General features: G+C 41.2%; 1 protein-coding gene across 2 annotated transcripts in view; it reads left to right on the top strand.

Annotated features, from left to right (window-relative positions):
- The window catches only part of uvrag (UV radiation resistance associated gene), a 191,109-nt gene that overhangs the window by 53,766 nt on the left and 123,399 nt on the right, over nucleotides 1–13,944 (top strand). For both annotated transcript variants that reach the window (XM_061961810.2, XM_061961809.2), the window contains exon 7: nucleotides 11,548–11,653. In XM_061961810.2, the coding sequence (XP_061817794.1) occupies nucleotides 11,548–11,653 (106 nt within the window). The remainder of the gene's footprint in view (nucleotides 1–11,547; nucleotides 11,654–13,944) is intronic.

Raw genomic sequence — 13,944 nt, 5'->3', positions numbered from 1 at the left:
CGTGATGCCTGCACCAAATGCCCTGCAAAGAAAAAACACTGGCTTCAACACATCACACCTCCTCTATATAGCGTGCATCCCTAATAATAATGTATAGCGTTTGCCTTAGAGAGTGGACTCTCAACTTTTCAACAACTTGCTTTTCCTCTCCTTTGCTGAGAGCACTGCTTCTGGTATCTTCTTCAAGCTGCTTCTCAGTCAAACTCACCATCAGCAGGTATTTTCATAGATAAATGTCTGCCGTTTAGATATTATCTTACACCTTTGACTGCTTCCATACGTTGTAGCGTATTTTAGCACCGCTATGCTCCTCAATCATGTTTTTGATGACTTATTTCCATAATTCAATTAATATTATCTGCCTCTTTTTCTCAGCACGGTCCTTCACACTCACTTTCTCCCGACATTTATTTGGAAAAACAATGTTTTCTTATTGTAATTATCAACTATTATCAATAGAGATGTCCGTTAATATCGGCCTGCCGATATTATCGGCCGATAAATGTGTTAAAATGTAATATCGGAAATTATCGGTATGTTTTTTTTAATTATCGGTATCGGTATCGTTTTTTTTATTTATTTTTTTATTAAATCAACATAAAAAACACAAGATACACTTACAATTAGTGCACCAACCCAAAAAACCTTCCTCCCCCATTTACACTCATTTACTCATTCACACAAAAGGGTTGTTTGTTTCTGTTATTAATATTCTGGTTCCTACATTATATGTCAATATATATCAATACAGTCTGCAAGGGATACAGTTCGTAAGCACACATGATTGTGCGTGCTGCTGGTCCACTAATAGTTCTAACCTTTAACAGTTAATTTTACTAATTTTCATTAATTACTAGTTTCAATGTAACTGTTTTTATATTGTTTTACTTTATTTTTTATTCAAGAAAATGTTTTTAATTTATTTATCTTATTTTATTTTGTTAATTGTTTTAAAAAGTACCTTATCTTCACCATACCTGCTTGTCCAAATTAGGCATAATAATATGTTAATTCTACGACTGTATATATCGGTTGATATCGGTATCGGTAATTAAAGAGTTGGACAATATCGGAATATCGGATATCGGCAAAAATCCAATATCGGACATCCCTAATTATCAACTATTAACCCTAACAACTGAGACACAGGATTTTTGCTCGGATCTTAAAGGGTTCCCTGTAAAATTCACTACACCCACTAGCAGTGAAGGATCATAATATAAATATTTGCTTGCAACTTATAATATACCAATTAGCCAATAGACAGCTTGTATTCTTAAAATTTTTTGAGCTGAGGCAGTAGTGTGTTGTAGGTTGTTACATGAAATGCTTGGCCGTACGACAACCGAGCCAGAATACAAAAAACGGGGAAATTTGACTGAAAAGTGGAGCATTGCAGGTACTTCTGTATTATTTTCTGTCTGAATAACTAGAGCCCTATGTTTTCCTGTTGTGTATTTTTCTCCGCTGATTTGTTCCTTTGTGAAACATACACTCAACACACTTGTTGGCTGCCTCTCGTTGTGCTCCAGGAGCTGTCAAGGCGATAATGCTTCCCTGAAAGCAGCATCAGATGTCCGTTCACTTACTTATTGTAAGTTGTGTCAGCGCTTCTCAGCAAGTGGACTTTGTTGTTTTTTTTGTTTCTTCAAAACCATCATGACTGTGGCCTGAAGACAACAACAAACAGACTAATTATATTCTTAAGCTTTTTTGAGCGCTCAATGCGCACACTTAAAGTCAGCCAAACACACCGGGCCCAACACGGATGGAATGTTTTAGCTGAAAACAGTTTTTGTAGTCGCGCCTCTCATCGTTAATTATTTCTAAATATTTGGCTTCTTAAACCCATTTGCTTAGTTTAAAAAGTTAAGGTGCTTTCTACTGCAAAACAACAGCATGGAGCTTATACTTTTTGTCCCTGGATATGCAAAAATCTTTAACAAATGCAGCGTGCACAATCTCGAAATCCCTCAAATGTAAAAAAAAATTTAAAAAAAATAAGCCTGAAGCGCAATGACCAAATGTTAAGGATTTTATGGGGCAACAACATATTGAGAAATGGCTCTGTATACTTATGTACATATGATTGTTTTCGCAAAAAGCTCTTAAAAAAATGTTTTAACATTGTCATTATGGGGTATTGTGTGTAGATTTTTTAAGGACAAAAAAATATTTTTTTTTCATTTTGGAATAAGGCTGCAACATAACACAATTTGGAAAAGGTGAGTGCTGCAAATGCCTTCCAAATGTACTGTAAATCATAATAAAACAGGTTGCTCATCTGTTGGCTGCTGATAAATGATTATACAATCATCATCGTATTTTTACGATAGTTGGCACTCCGTAGGATAAGTAATTTTAAACACTGTAGTATATTTTAAGCATTCAATGAATACATTTAGCAACCAACCATAAACAAACAAGTATACATCCTGCACTGCGCCTGGTGCCTCATGTATTAAGCTTGCCTACGCACATAAACCTGTCTCGCGGCCTTTTTCACAGCAAAGTTGAGATTTATCAAAAGTGAACTTGACGTTAAAGTGTGCGCTGCCTCACCAGGGCTGTACACTTAGCTTTTTCACCAGGATCACCTGGTGCTACTAATTGAAATGTCTTAAATATCATAATTTCATTAATTACACTCAAACAACATACACATGTGCACTCATCAATCAATCAATCAATCATCCATCCATCCATCCATTTTCTACCGCTTATTCCCTTTGGGGTCGCGGGGGCGCTGGAGCCTATCTCAGCTACAATCGGGCGGAAGGCGGGGTACACCTCATCGCAGGGCCAACACAGATAGACAGACAACATTCACATTCACACACTAGGGCCAATTTAGTGTTGCCAATCAACTTATCCCCAGGTGCATGTCTTTGGAAGTGGGAGGAAGCCGGAGTACCCGGAGGGAACCCACGCAGTCACGGGGAGAACATGCAAACTCCACACAGAAAGATCCCAAGCCCGGGATTGAACCCAAGACTGCTCAGGATATTCGTATTGTGAGGCAGATGCACTAACCCCTCTTCCACCGTGCTGCCCAATCAATCAATCAATCAATCAATGTTTATTTATATGTACATCGTCTCGTGTCCTTACAGCCAGGTGTAGGCGCTGTTATGCCAGTGGCAACTTCTCCAACAGTACATTTAGTTAATTAAAAATAAAACTGTGTGATAAACTATCCTATACATGGTTTGTATTAAAGGGGAACTGCATTTTTTTCTGGTATTGTGCCTATTGCTCACAATGTTTATGAGATACAAGAACACATATTTTTGTTTTGTTTTGCATTCTAATTTTGTAAATATCGGCTCATTCTAGTTGTCTGGCAATGCAACTAAGGGAGCAATCCATTCTGCTTCTAAATCACTCTAAAAAAAAAAGTATCCACAAACTGCAAAGAATACTTAATTCACATTCTGTATAATACCCAAGCTGTAGGGACATTGTTATTGTAAAAGCAAAGAGAGGTACTGTTTTTCTACCGTAGTAACATATCGCCTTGCAACAACATGCTACGGCAATAGTCGTGAGCTAGCTTCTGCATCACTAGCTGACTGGCTTTTGAGTTTGTAATGTATTGTATACCAATCTGTACTGACTAAAAACATGAACAATCATATTGCAGTATCTGTAAAGTATTAACCCACATTTCATAATTTGTTTGTTGTCTTGCTCGACAGTGTTTGTAGTTGTATTAACAAGCATGATGTGCTGCATGTATAATGATCAATATTATAGTGACTGGCTCGATGAACATTTGTCTGTTTGGTCCAGCTGGCCGGGGATGGTTTTTTTTCCAGTTGATTTTGAGTATACACTCCATTTCTGTCGGCATACCTTGGCTCCTAGTTCCACATTTACACCATCAAGTCACACCGGTCCTGACTCTCTCGACTTCCGTCTGCTTCAACCTTTCACCCTACCCTCTGTTCGTGCTCGCTTAGCTTCTATACCATTCTATAACCATCCTCCCCGCATTCGATCTGGGCAATATGGCCTAGAAATAAAATCTATTTTTTCACAAAAAATTCAATTTACGATTTTGTTTACCCTAATTTTTAAAGAAACCATTGAATACAAATGACAAAGATAATTTAAAACAAGTTTTTCATTTATTTGATAAAAAACTTGTAGTTTGAAATGATACTACATACATTGCATCATACATGCAAATTTAAATGTGTAATATGTTGTTCTTTTTAGACCAGATATAAACTGTACTTTTTATGGAATTATATTCAAATACATAAATTAAGAGGTTACTCTGGGAATCAACCTTCTGTAAAATAATTTTGTTAACAAAAACATAGCATTGCACATTGCATGCAAATAAATAATGATCTCCAACATTGAGATTAATTAAGTGAAAACTTAAAACTTCTGTCTTGAATAAATTACTTTTGTGAATAAAAACATATTATACATTGTACGCTAAACAATAATCAAGTCAAACATTGAGAAGACTATATAATAGTTTTAGCAAGTGGATAAAGGCAGGCTTCTTCATTCACACATCTTGGCGGTGTGCAGAGCGACTGCTTTAGTGATCGCTCCGAGCGTTGTGCTTCTTTGTCATCATACACGGTGTAAATGATTCCATCCATCCATCCATCCATTTTCTTCCGCTTATCCGAGGTCGGGTCGCGGAGCAGCAGCATAAGCAGAGAAGCCCAGACGTCACTCTACCCAGCCACTTCGTCCAGCTCCTCCAGGGGGATCCCGAGACATTCCCAGGCCAGCCGGGACAGATAGTCTTCCCAACGTGTCCTGGGTCTTCCCCGTGGCATCTGCTCCCTAGGTGAGCAGATGCCCGAACCACCTCATCTGGCTCCTCTCGATGTGGAGGAGCAGCGGCTTTACTCTGAGTTCCTCCCGAATGACAGAGCTTCTCACCCTATCTCTAAGGGAGAGACCCGCCACCCGGCGGAGGAAACTCTTTTCGGCCGCTTGTACCCTTGATCTTGTCCTTTCGGTCATAACCCAAAGCTCATGACCATAGGTGAAGATGGGAAAGCAGATCGACCGGTAAATTGAGAGCTTTGCCTTCCGGCTCAGCTCCTTCTTCACCACAATGGATCGATACGGTATCCGCATTACTGAAGACGCCACACCGATCCCCCTGTTGATCTCACGATCCACTCTTCCCTCACTCGTGAACAAGACTCCTAGGTACTTGAACTCCTCCACTTGGGGAAAGATCTCCTCCCCAACTTGGAGATGGCACTCTACCCTTTCCCGGGCGAGAACCATGGACTCGGACTTAGAGATGCTGATTCTCATACCAGTCGCTTCACACTCGGCTGCGAACCGATCCAGTGAGAGCTGAAGATCCTGAGCAGTTGAAGCCATCAGGACCATACTTTGCAAGGTTTGAGACACTTAACACCACTCCGGCGAGGAAATCCATCCCTCGCCCTGATGAGCAGCCGCTCAACCTGGACAAAGCGGATGTCCGGTAAACCCTGAGGAGAGTGAACCCCCGGAAAGCAGCGGGACCTGATGACATTACGGCCAGGGTGCTTAAGGGATGTGCAGACCAGCTGTCTGGGGTTCTCACAGACATCTTCAACACCTCGCTGACCCAGGCTGTGGTACCATCATGTTTTAAGACGGCCACAATCATTCCAGTGCCTAAAAAAACTACAATCTCCTCCCTCAATGATTATCACCCCGTGGCACTCACCCCCATCATAATGAAGTGCTTCGAGAGGCTGGTAAAGGAATACATTGTCTCCAGACTTACCCCCCACATTCGACCCATACCAGTTTGCTTATCGCCCTAACCGCTCCACAGAGGACACCATCTCCTCTGCACTCCACCTGAGCTTAGAACATCTGGAAGGAAAGGACACACGCGTGCGGATGTTGTTTCTGGACTTCAGCTCGGCGTTCAACACCGTCATCCCGCAGCACTTGGTGAGCAAACTGGCCCCCCTTGGATTCAGTACCCCCTATGCAACTGGCTGCTTGACTTCCTCACAGACAGACCCCAGTCTGTTAGAGTGGGTGACAACACCTCCAGTGCCATCTCCCTGAGCACCGGCTCCCCCCAGGGCTGCGTCCTGAGTCCGCGACTGTTCACGTTGATGACCCATGACTGCTGCGCCAGGTCCACTACTAACCACAATGTGAAGTATGCGGACGACACAACAGTAGTGGGCCTCATCCATGACAACAACGACATGGACTACAGGGAAGAGTAGAAACATCTGGTTGACTGGTACAGAACCAACAACCTGGTCCTGAACATCGACAAGACCAAGGAGATCATCGTCGACTTCAGGAGGCACCAGTCCAGCCCCTTTCCACTCTTCATCAACGGCACAGCGGTGGAGATGGTAAGCAGCACCAAGTTCCTGGGGGTGCAGATAATTGACAATATGACCTGGTCCCTACACACCGCAGCTCTTGGAGAAAGAGCGCAGCAGCGCATGCACTTTTTTGTGTCAGATGAAAAGAGCACAGCTCCCTCCCCCCGTTCTCACCACATTCTACAGAGGCACTATAGAGAGCCTACTGACCAACAGCATCTCTGTCTGGACTGGAGCCTGCAGTACCTCAGACTGGAAGTCTCTGCAGAGAGTGGTGAGGACGGTGGAAAATATCATCAGGACTCCTCTTCCTCCTATCCAGGAGATCTGACCAGGGCTCAGAAAATCTGCAGAGACTCCTCCCACCCCCACCAAGGACTGTTTTCACTGCTGGACTCTAGAAAGAGGTTCCGCAGCCTCCGTAGCAGAACCTCCAGGTTCTGTACCATCTTCTTCCCTCAGGGCAGAAGACTCTTGAACGCATTAAAATAATCCCCTCAATTCCCCCCCAAAATGGATTAACTCGCTGGAATATAAAGACAATATAACATACATCCATAAATGTGGATGCATATGCAATAGTGCAATATATTTATCTGTACAGTAATCTATTTATTTATATCTGCATCTTATTGCTCTTTTATCCTGCACTACCATGAGCTAATGCAACGCAATTTAGTTCTTATCTGTACTGTAAAGTTCAAATTTGAATGACAATAAAAAGGAAGTCTAAGTCAGATCATCTGCAAAAAGCAGAGAACTAATCCTGTAGCCTGAAAATTGTTTGCCCCTTGAAAAATCACACTGATTAGATATAAATGTAACAAAATAATTTATAATTCCAAAATAAAATGAGTTCATGTGAGGGCATAATTAAGGCCCGGCTAATTAATCAATTGCTAGTTCTAAGCAGTCACACAACTTTTTCAACCGATTTCAACCAATTCCACCATCAATACATTCATCTTAACCAGGACAATAAAGGTAGTTATGTTCTAAACCGGAAATATTCCGGTTTACTCCTGTAATCACATTTTTTTACACAACTTTGGGCAAAATAAATAGTAGTACTTCCACCATTCTTAGTTATAGTTACCTTTACCCCCCGAAACCTAACCTTGATGCAAGCAAATATTCACGCAATCAGGAAATATATTTGATTTAGTCCAAAATGATTCACAAATGCAGTACTATTGCAGCAAAACGCCAACAGCGACATACACAATAATACCGACATCACCTGTTAGCTGGCTTGACTATTTAAGGCAGGGGTCGGCAACCCGCGGCTCTGGAGCCGCATGCGGCTCTTTGATCACTCTGATGCGGCTCAGCAGCTTACTTGCCGACCTCCCCGATTTTCCCGGGAGACTTCCGGATTTCAATGCCTCTCGCAGAAACTCCCGGGATTAATATTCTCAGATTTTCACCTTTACTGTTATAATAAGGGCGTGCCATGATGGTACAGCATTTGGCACCCTTTACAATCTGAATTAACAGCGTGCCAGCCCAACCCCTTGTTATGCAGTATGCATCTTCTGCTTGCAGACGTACGTGACAGCAAAGCATACTTGGTCAACAGCCACACAGGTTACACTGACGGTGACCATATAAAACAACTTTAACACTCTTACAAATAATGCGCCACACTTTGAACCAAAACCAAACAAGAATGACAAACACATTTCGGGAAAACATCTGCACCTTAACACAACATAAACACAACAGAACAAATACCCAGAATCCCATGCAGTATTTGTCCTGTTGTGTTTATGTTGTGTTACGGTGCAGATGTTCTCCTGAAATGTGTTTGTCATTCTTGTTTGGTGTGGGTTCACAGTGTGGCGCATTATTAGTAAGAGTGTTAAAGTTTTTTTTTATACCGCCACCGTCAGTGTAACCTGTGTGGTTGTTGACCAAGTATGCCTTGCTGTCACCTATGTGAGCAAGCGGAAGCCCCATACAACGTGTAGCTGATCAGGCACGCTGATTGTAGTGGGCGCTATATGCTGTACTATCACGGCACGCATGACGCTGTCAAGCGCCATTCATATAAAACCCGCGTGCCGCACCAGCCATCAAATTCCATATTAAGGTATGGGCAGCGTGTCTGAGACCCCTGGTTTATACATAGCACAAAGCAAAAAATATATTTTTTATGCAGTGTTATTTCATTTTAAATTCCCAAAAAATTTTGTGGCTCCCATTGTTATCTTTAATTTGTGAAACTGGTCAAAATGGCTCTTTGACTGGTAAAGGTTGCCGACCCCTGATTTAAGGTATTGTATTTTAGCCAGGGATGTCTTTATTTCACATCTCAATCTTAATTATGGTTTCAACTTGTTTTTCCCTAAAAGTAAGCTTGTTTGCAAGAAAATATTCTATACAGTCAGGTAATATATTTCATTATTGAGAAAAAAAACATATATTTATCCCCAAAATTAGCTAAAACCCTAGTACTGTTGCTACCTTAACAACATTAGGAGCCAAAGTTGGACACTGAATTGACAGCTTGGAAGTTTAGCTCGTCTTTCATGCCAGAAGACAGGTTCAAGTCCCATGCAGACCAAAAGTCTGGACTCAACCAGGCGGGTTACAACACATGGCAACTTTTTTAGCTAATTTTTTGCAGCAGTACATCTCAAAGTCACATAGTTTATTCCTTACATACATTTAACATTTCAGTATTCATACTATGTTTCAGTACAGTTTCCGAACTTCAACATTCAAACTATTTCAAGGTCAAACGGTTTCTACCATTCAATCTTTATTCCATTAGCCTTTCAGTTGCATTGGAACATTCACACACAATTTCTATAAACATTTCTTCATATAGTTTAATATGCAAGCTTACGCAAACACATTAACCATGGCAATTATTTTTTATATTACTTTGTGAACAAAATTAAGTGAAATTTAGTTACTACCTTGATCAGTCAGCTCCATGTTTTTTGTTCAGATTTCACTAGACATTGACAATTCTAAAGAACCTAAGATACCCTATTTAATGTAGCATATGAGACATAAAATGAAAAACTAATCCAGAAGCTTCACATGGCTCGGTTTTATCTGACACTCCGTATCAAGTGTCACTGTCAAAGGAGTTTGTGTTTTTGTTTTTCTGATGTTAATCGTCTTCATGGGTTGAGTGCACAGCCATAGTCATAACTTCCTGCAGATCCCCTCATGACACAGCTTTTTGATATCTCCCCTGCAATGGAAAAGGAAAGTTGTCATGGTTAGTGAAAACGTGTTTTCTGAATTTACTTGCCAAGCGATGAAACTACTGCAGATGTGCTGAGAAAGTTCATAGGGTGTGAGATTGGGTCTAATCGGCAAAGATCAAAGGAACGATAAGGGGGCAGATTTGCGTGGAAAGGGGAGAGGAGATAACTGTTCTCACCTGGGGAAAAAGCAGGATCAGATTTCACATTGGAAATCAATTCAACACATCAAGCCCTGATGTTCTAATTCACCATCTTCATCCTTCGTCTCAAGCAAATTAAACGCATATCCATGACATAGATACATGTTCTATCCTTAGGTGTACTCCCCAAGGATCTGTTTACATTTACGTTATTATACTAGTACTACTTAAATGTGGCTTCATGAGGGAAGCGGTGAGGGGGCGGGGGGCTTTCTGCCGGAGAGCACTGGTCAAAGCCGCACCCCAGCGGTGTGGGCATAGTCCAATTTCCAGGGTCGATGGCTGGCCTTGCCGTGTCCGAGGCGCGGTGTAACAGCATACTAAGTGTCCTATGACGGGCTGCTTGTCTCCCAACTTAGAACATCCTCCCAACACACCTGCTGGGCATCGAGTACTCAAATCGCCTTTTTTCAAAGGAGGTAGAAGGGGGGTTCGATGTCCGACGATTGGACTACAAGGTTAATAGTCGAATCAGACTCCTGAATAGTATAATAACCGACTATTTTAAGACACTCCAGTTAATTGTCCAGTATAGAAACGTTTTGGGCCATAACTACTTTTGTTTTGTTGTTTGTCTTTCAACAACCTGGATTAAAGTGCTAAACCACGACATACACTTTTATTGAGGAACCATTTGGACCACATAGTGCAAGAGCTGGTCGTTATTGTTCGGTGTATTACACATCCGATTTTTGTACTGAAAGTCCTGATGGAGTGCAGAAGGGCAGAAGTTATGTTTCTTTGTGGATTTAGAAAAAGGGTACAATAATGCCGAGATAGGGGTGACAGAAGTATGTTAGAGTTGTGTAGGATGTGTATGAGGGTAACTGTGAGGTGTGCTGTAGGTGTCTCAGGTAAAGTAGGTTTGGACTGTGTATTGTTTGCTCTTGTGATTGAAAATGAGGTGAGACAGGAGGCTCCATGAAAAAACAGATGACATTGACTGACAGATGACAGTGTGGACCCACAGCAGGTGGAAGAAAACCTGGAGAGGTGGAGGTATAAAAGACGGTCAAAGCAAGAAAAAAACATGAGGATGCAAGGTGTAAAGGTGAGGAATGTTGAGTTAAAGTACTTCGGGTGAACTATTCAGAGCAAAGGAGAAGTGAACTAAGAAGTGAAAAAGTAAGAATGGAGGCAGGGTGAAGTCAGTAGAGAAGAGTATCAGGAGTCCTTGACATTTAAGTATCAGCATATGGCAGCGGTGACCAACAGACAGGTGGCAGTGAAAATGCTTATAGTTATGTTAGTAGTGACCAGGAGATCAGAGAAATAGCCAATGTTAGATGCCTGGGAGACAGTCAGAAAGGCCAGACTGAGATGGTTTGCTAGTTGAGAAGCAGGGGTCGTGATTATATCAGTAGAATGTTGCTTGAGATAGGCCTGTCAGGGGGGACTGCAAGGGGAAGATTTTAAGGTTGTAATGAGAAAATACAATGCAGGTGGGAGGAGTGACAGAGGAAGATGCAAAGGACAGGACAAAACAGAAACGAGTGATCGGCCATGGCATTCCTTCATCAGACAAAAGAAGATTACGTATATTTGGATTGACAAATTCTAATCCGTGCCTTTTTGTATTTTAGCCTGTTTAAAGAAAAAACAAAGATTTCAGCACAGCAAATCAATAAATAACTGAGGTTTAACATTGATACAATCCAGAAATCAACCACTAACCGTAAAACTGTTACCATCAAGGTAATATGGTTGTTTATTAATGCTTTCAGTTTCACAATAGTTATTTTTTTGCTGATACACTGACCTTGATTGATGTTTTATATATTTGTCTTTCCACAGGCTTCACACAGCCCAGAGAGCCATCAAACAGACCCAGGTAACAGTACAGAAGATTGGCAAAGAGATTGAGGGGAAACTAAGAACAACAGCGACATGCACAGTGCGGGTGAGAACAGTCACATGGCAAAAATGAATTTGATCCCTGCAACTTAATGACTTGTTTTCAGTAGCCCTCAATGTTTTAAGTGACACAATTAGTCTATTGTGTATTTAGTTGGGTTTTTTTTGTTGAGAAAAAAAAGAAAAAACATAAAATAAAATGTATATATATATATATATATATATATATATATATATATATATATATATATATATATATATATATATATATATATATATATATATATATATATATAATGTTTGTGTGTATATATATATATGTGTGTGTGTGTGTGTGTGTGTGTGTATATATATATATATATACAGTCGTGGTCAAAAGTTTACATACACTTGTAAAGAACATAATGTCATGGTTGTCTTGAGTTTCCAATAATTTCTACAACTCTTATTTTTTTGTGATATAGTGATTGGAGCTCATACTTGTTGGTCACAAAAAACATTCATGAAGTCTGTTTCTTTTATGAATTTATTATGGGTCTACTGAAAATGTGACCAAGTCTACTGACTTGAACAAGTCAGGAAAGTCCATCCATCCATTTTCTACCGCTTATTCCCTTCGGGGTCGCGGGGAGCACTGGAGCCTATCTCAGCTACAATCAGGCGGAAGGTGGACAAGTCGCCACCTCATCGCAGGGCCAACACAGATAGACAGACAACATTCACACACTAGGGTCAATTTAGTGTTGCCAATCAACCTATCTCCAGGTGCATGTCTTTGGAGGTGGGAGGAAGCCGGAGTACCCGGAGGGAACCCACGCAGTCACGGGGAGAACATGCAAACTCCACACAGAAAGATCCCGAGGCCGGGATTGAACTCACGACTACTCAGGACCTTCGTATTGTGAGGCAGACGCACTAACCCCTGTTCTACCGTGCTGCCCATCAGGAAAGTCACTTGGAGCCATTTCAAAGCAGCTTTAAGTCTCAAGAGCAACTGTGCAGAAAATTGTTTGTAAGTATAAAGTGCATGGCACAGTTTTGTCACTGCCACGATCAGGAAGAAAACGCAAGCTATCACCTGTTGCTGAGAGAACATTGGTCAGGATGATCAAGAGTTAACCGAGAACCACCAAAAAGCAGGTCTGCAATGAATTGGAAGTTGCTGGAACACAGGTGTCAGTGTCCACAGTCAAGCGTGTTTTGCATCGCCATAGACGGAGAGGCTACAATGCAAGAAGGAAGGCCTTGCTCCAGAAGCGACACCTTAAGGCTCGTCTAACGTTTGCTGCTGATAACATGGACTAAGATAAGACCTTCTGGGGGAAATTCTGTGGTCAGATGAAACAAAAATTGAGCAGTTTGGCCACAATACCCAGCAATATGTTTGGAGGAGAAAAGGTAAGGCCTTTAATCCCAGGAACACCATACCTACCGTCAAGCATGGTGGTGGTAGTATTATGCTCTGGGCCTGTTTTGCTGCCAATGGAACTGGTGCTTTACAGAGAGTAAATGGGACAATGAAAAATGAGGAATACCTCCAAATTCTTCAGGACAACCTAAAATCATCAGCGGAGGTTGGGTCTTGGGCGCAGTTGGGTGTTCCAACAGGACAATGACCCCAAACACGCGTCAAAAGTGGTAAAGAAATGGCTAAATCAGGCTAGAATTAAGGTTTTAGAATGGCCTTCCCAAAGTCCTGACTTAAACCCCATTGTGGACGTGTGCACAATGCTGAATAAACAAGTCCATGTCAGAAAACCAACAAATTTAACTGAACTGCACCAATTTTATCAAGAGGAGTGGTCAAAAATTCAACCAGAAGCTTGTGGATGGCTACTAACAGCGCCTTATTGCAGTGAAACTTGCCAAGGGACATGTAACCAAATATTAACATTGCTGTATCTATACTTTTGACCCAGCAGATTTGGTCACATTTTCAGTAGATTCATAATAAATTCATAAAAGAACCAAACTTCATGAATGTTTTTTGTGACCAACAAGTATGTGCTCCAATCTCTCTATCACGAAAAAATAAGAGTTGTAGAAATTATTGGAAACTCAAGACCGCCATGACATTATGTTCTTTACAAGTCTATGTAAACTTTTGACCACGACTGTGTATATATATATGTGTGTGTGTGTGTGTGTGTGTGTGTGTGTGTGTGTGTGTGTGTGTGTGTGTGTGTGTGTGTGTGTGTGTGTGTGTGTGTGTGTGTGCGTATATATATATATATATATATATATATTAGTATAAACTTCACTCGTCGAGTTTGGATGAAACAGAAGGATGAGTATCACCATCCCTACAGTGAAGCATGGGGGGGGGAAACATCATGC

This window comes from Nerophis lumbriciformis, linkage group LG09 (assembly GCF_033978685.3).
Source record: "Nerophis lumbriciformis linkage group LG09, RoL_Nlum_v2.1, whole genome shotgun sequence".
Taxonomy (NCBI): Eukaryota; Metazoa; Chordata; class Actinopteri; order Syngnathiformes; family Syngnathidae; genus Nerophis; species Nerophis lumbriciformis.
Note: the sequence above shows the minus strand (reverse complement) of the source record. Positions and strands in the feature narration are given on the sequence as shown.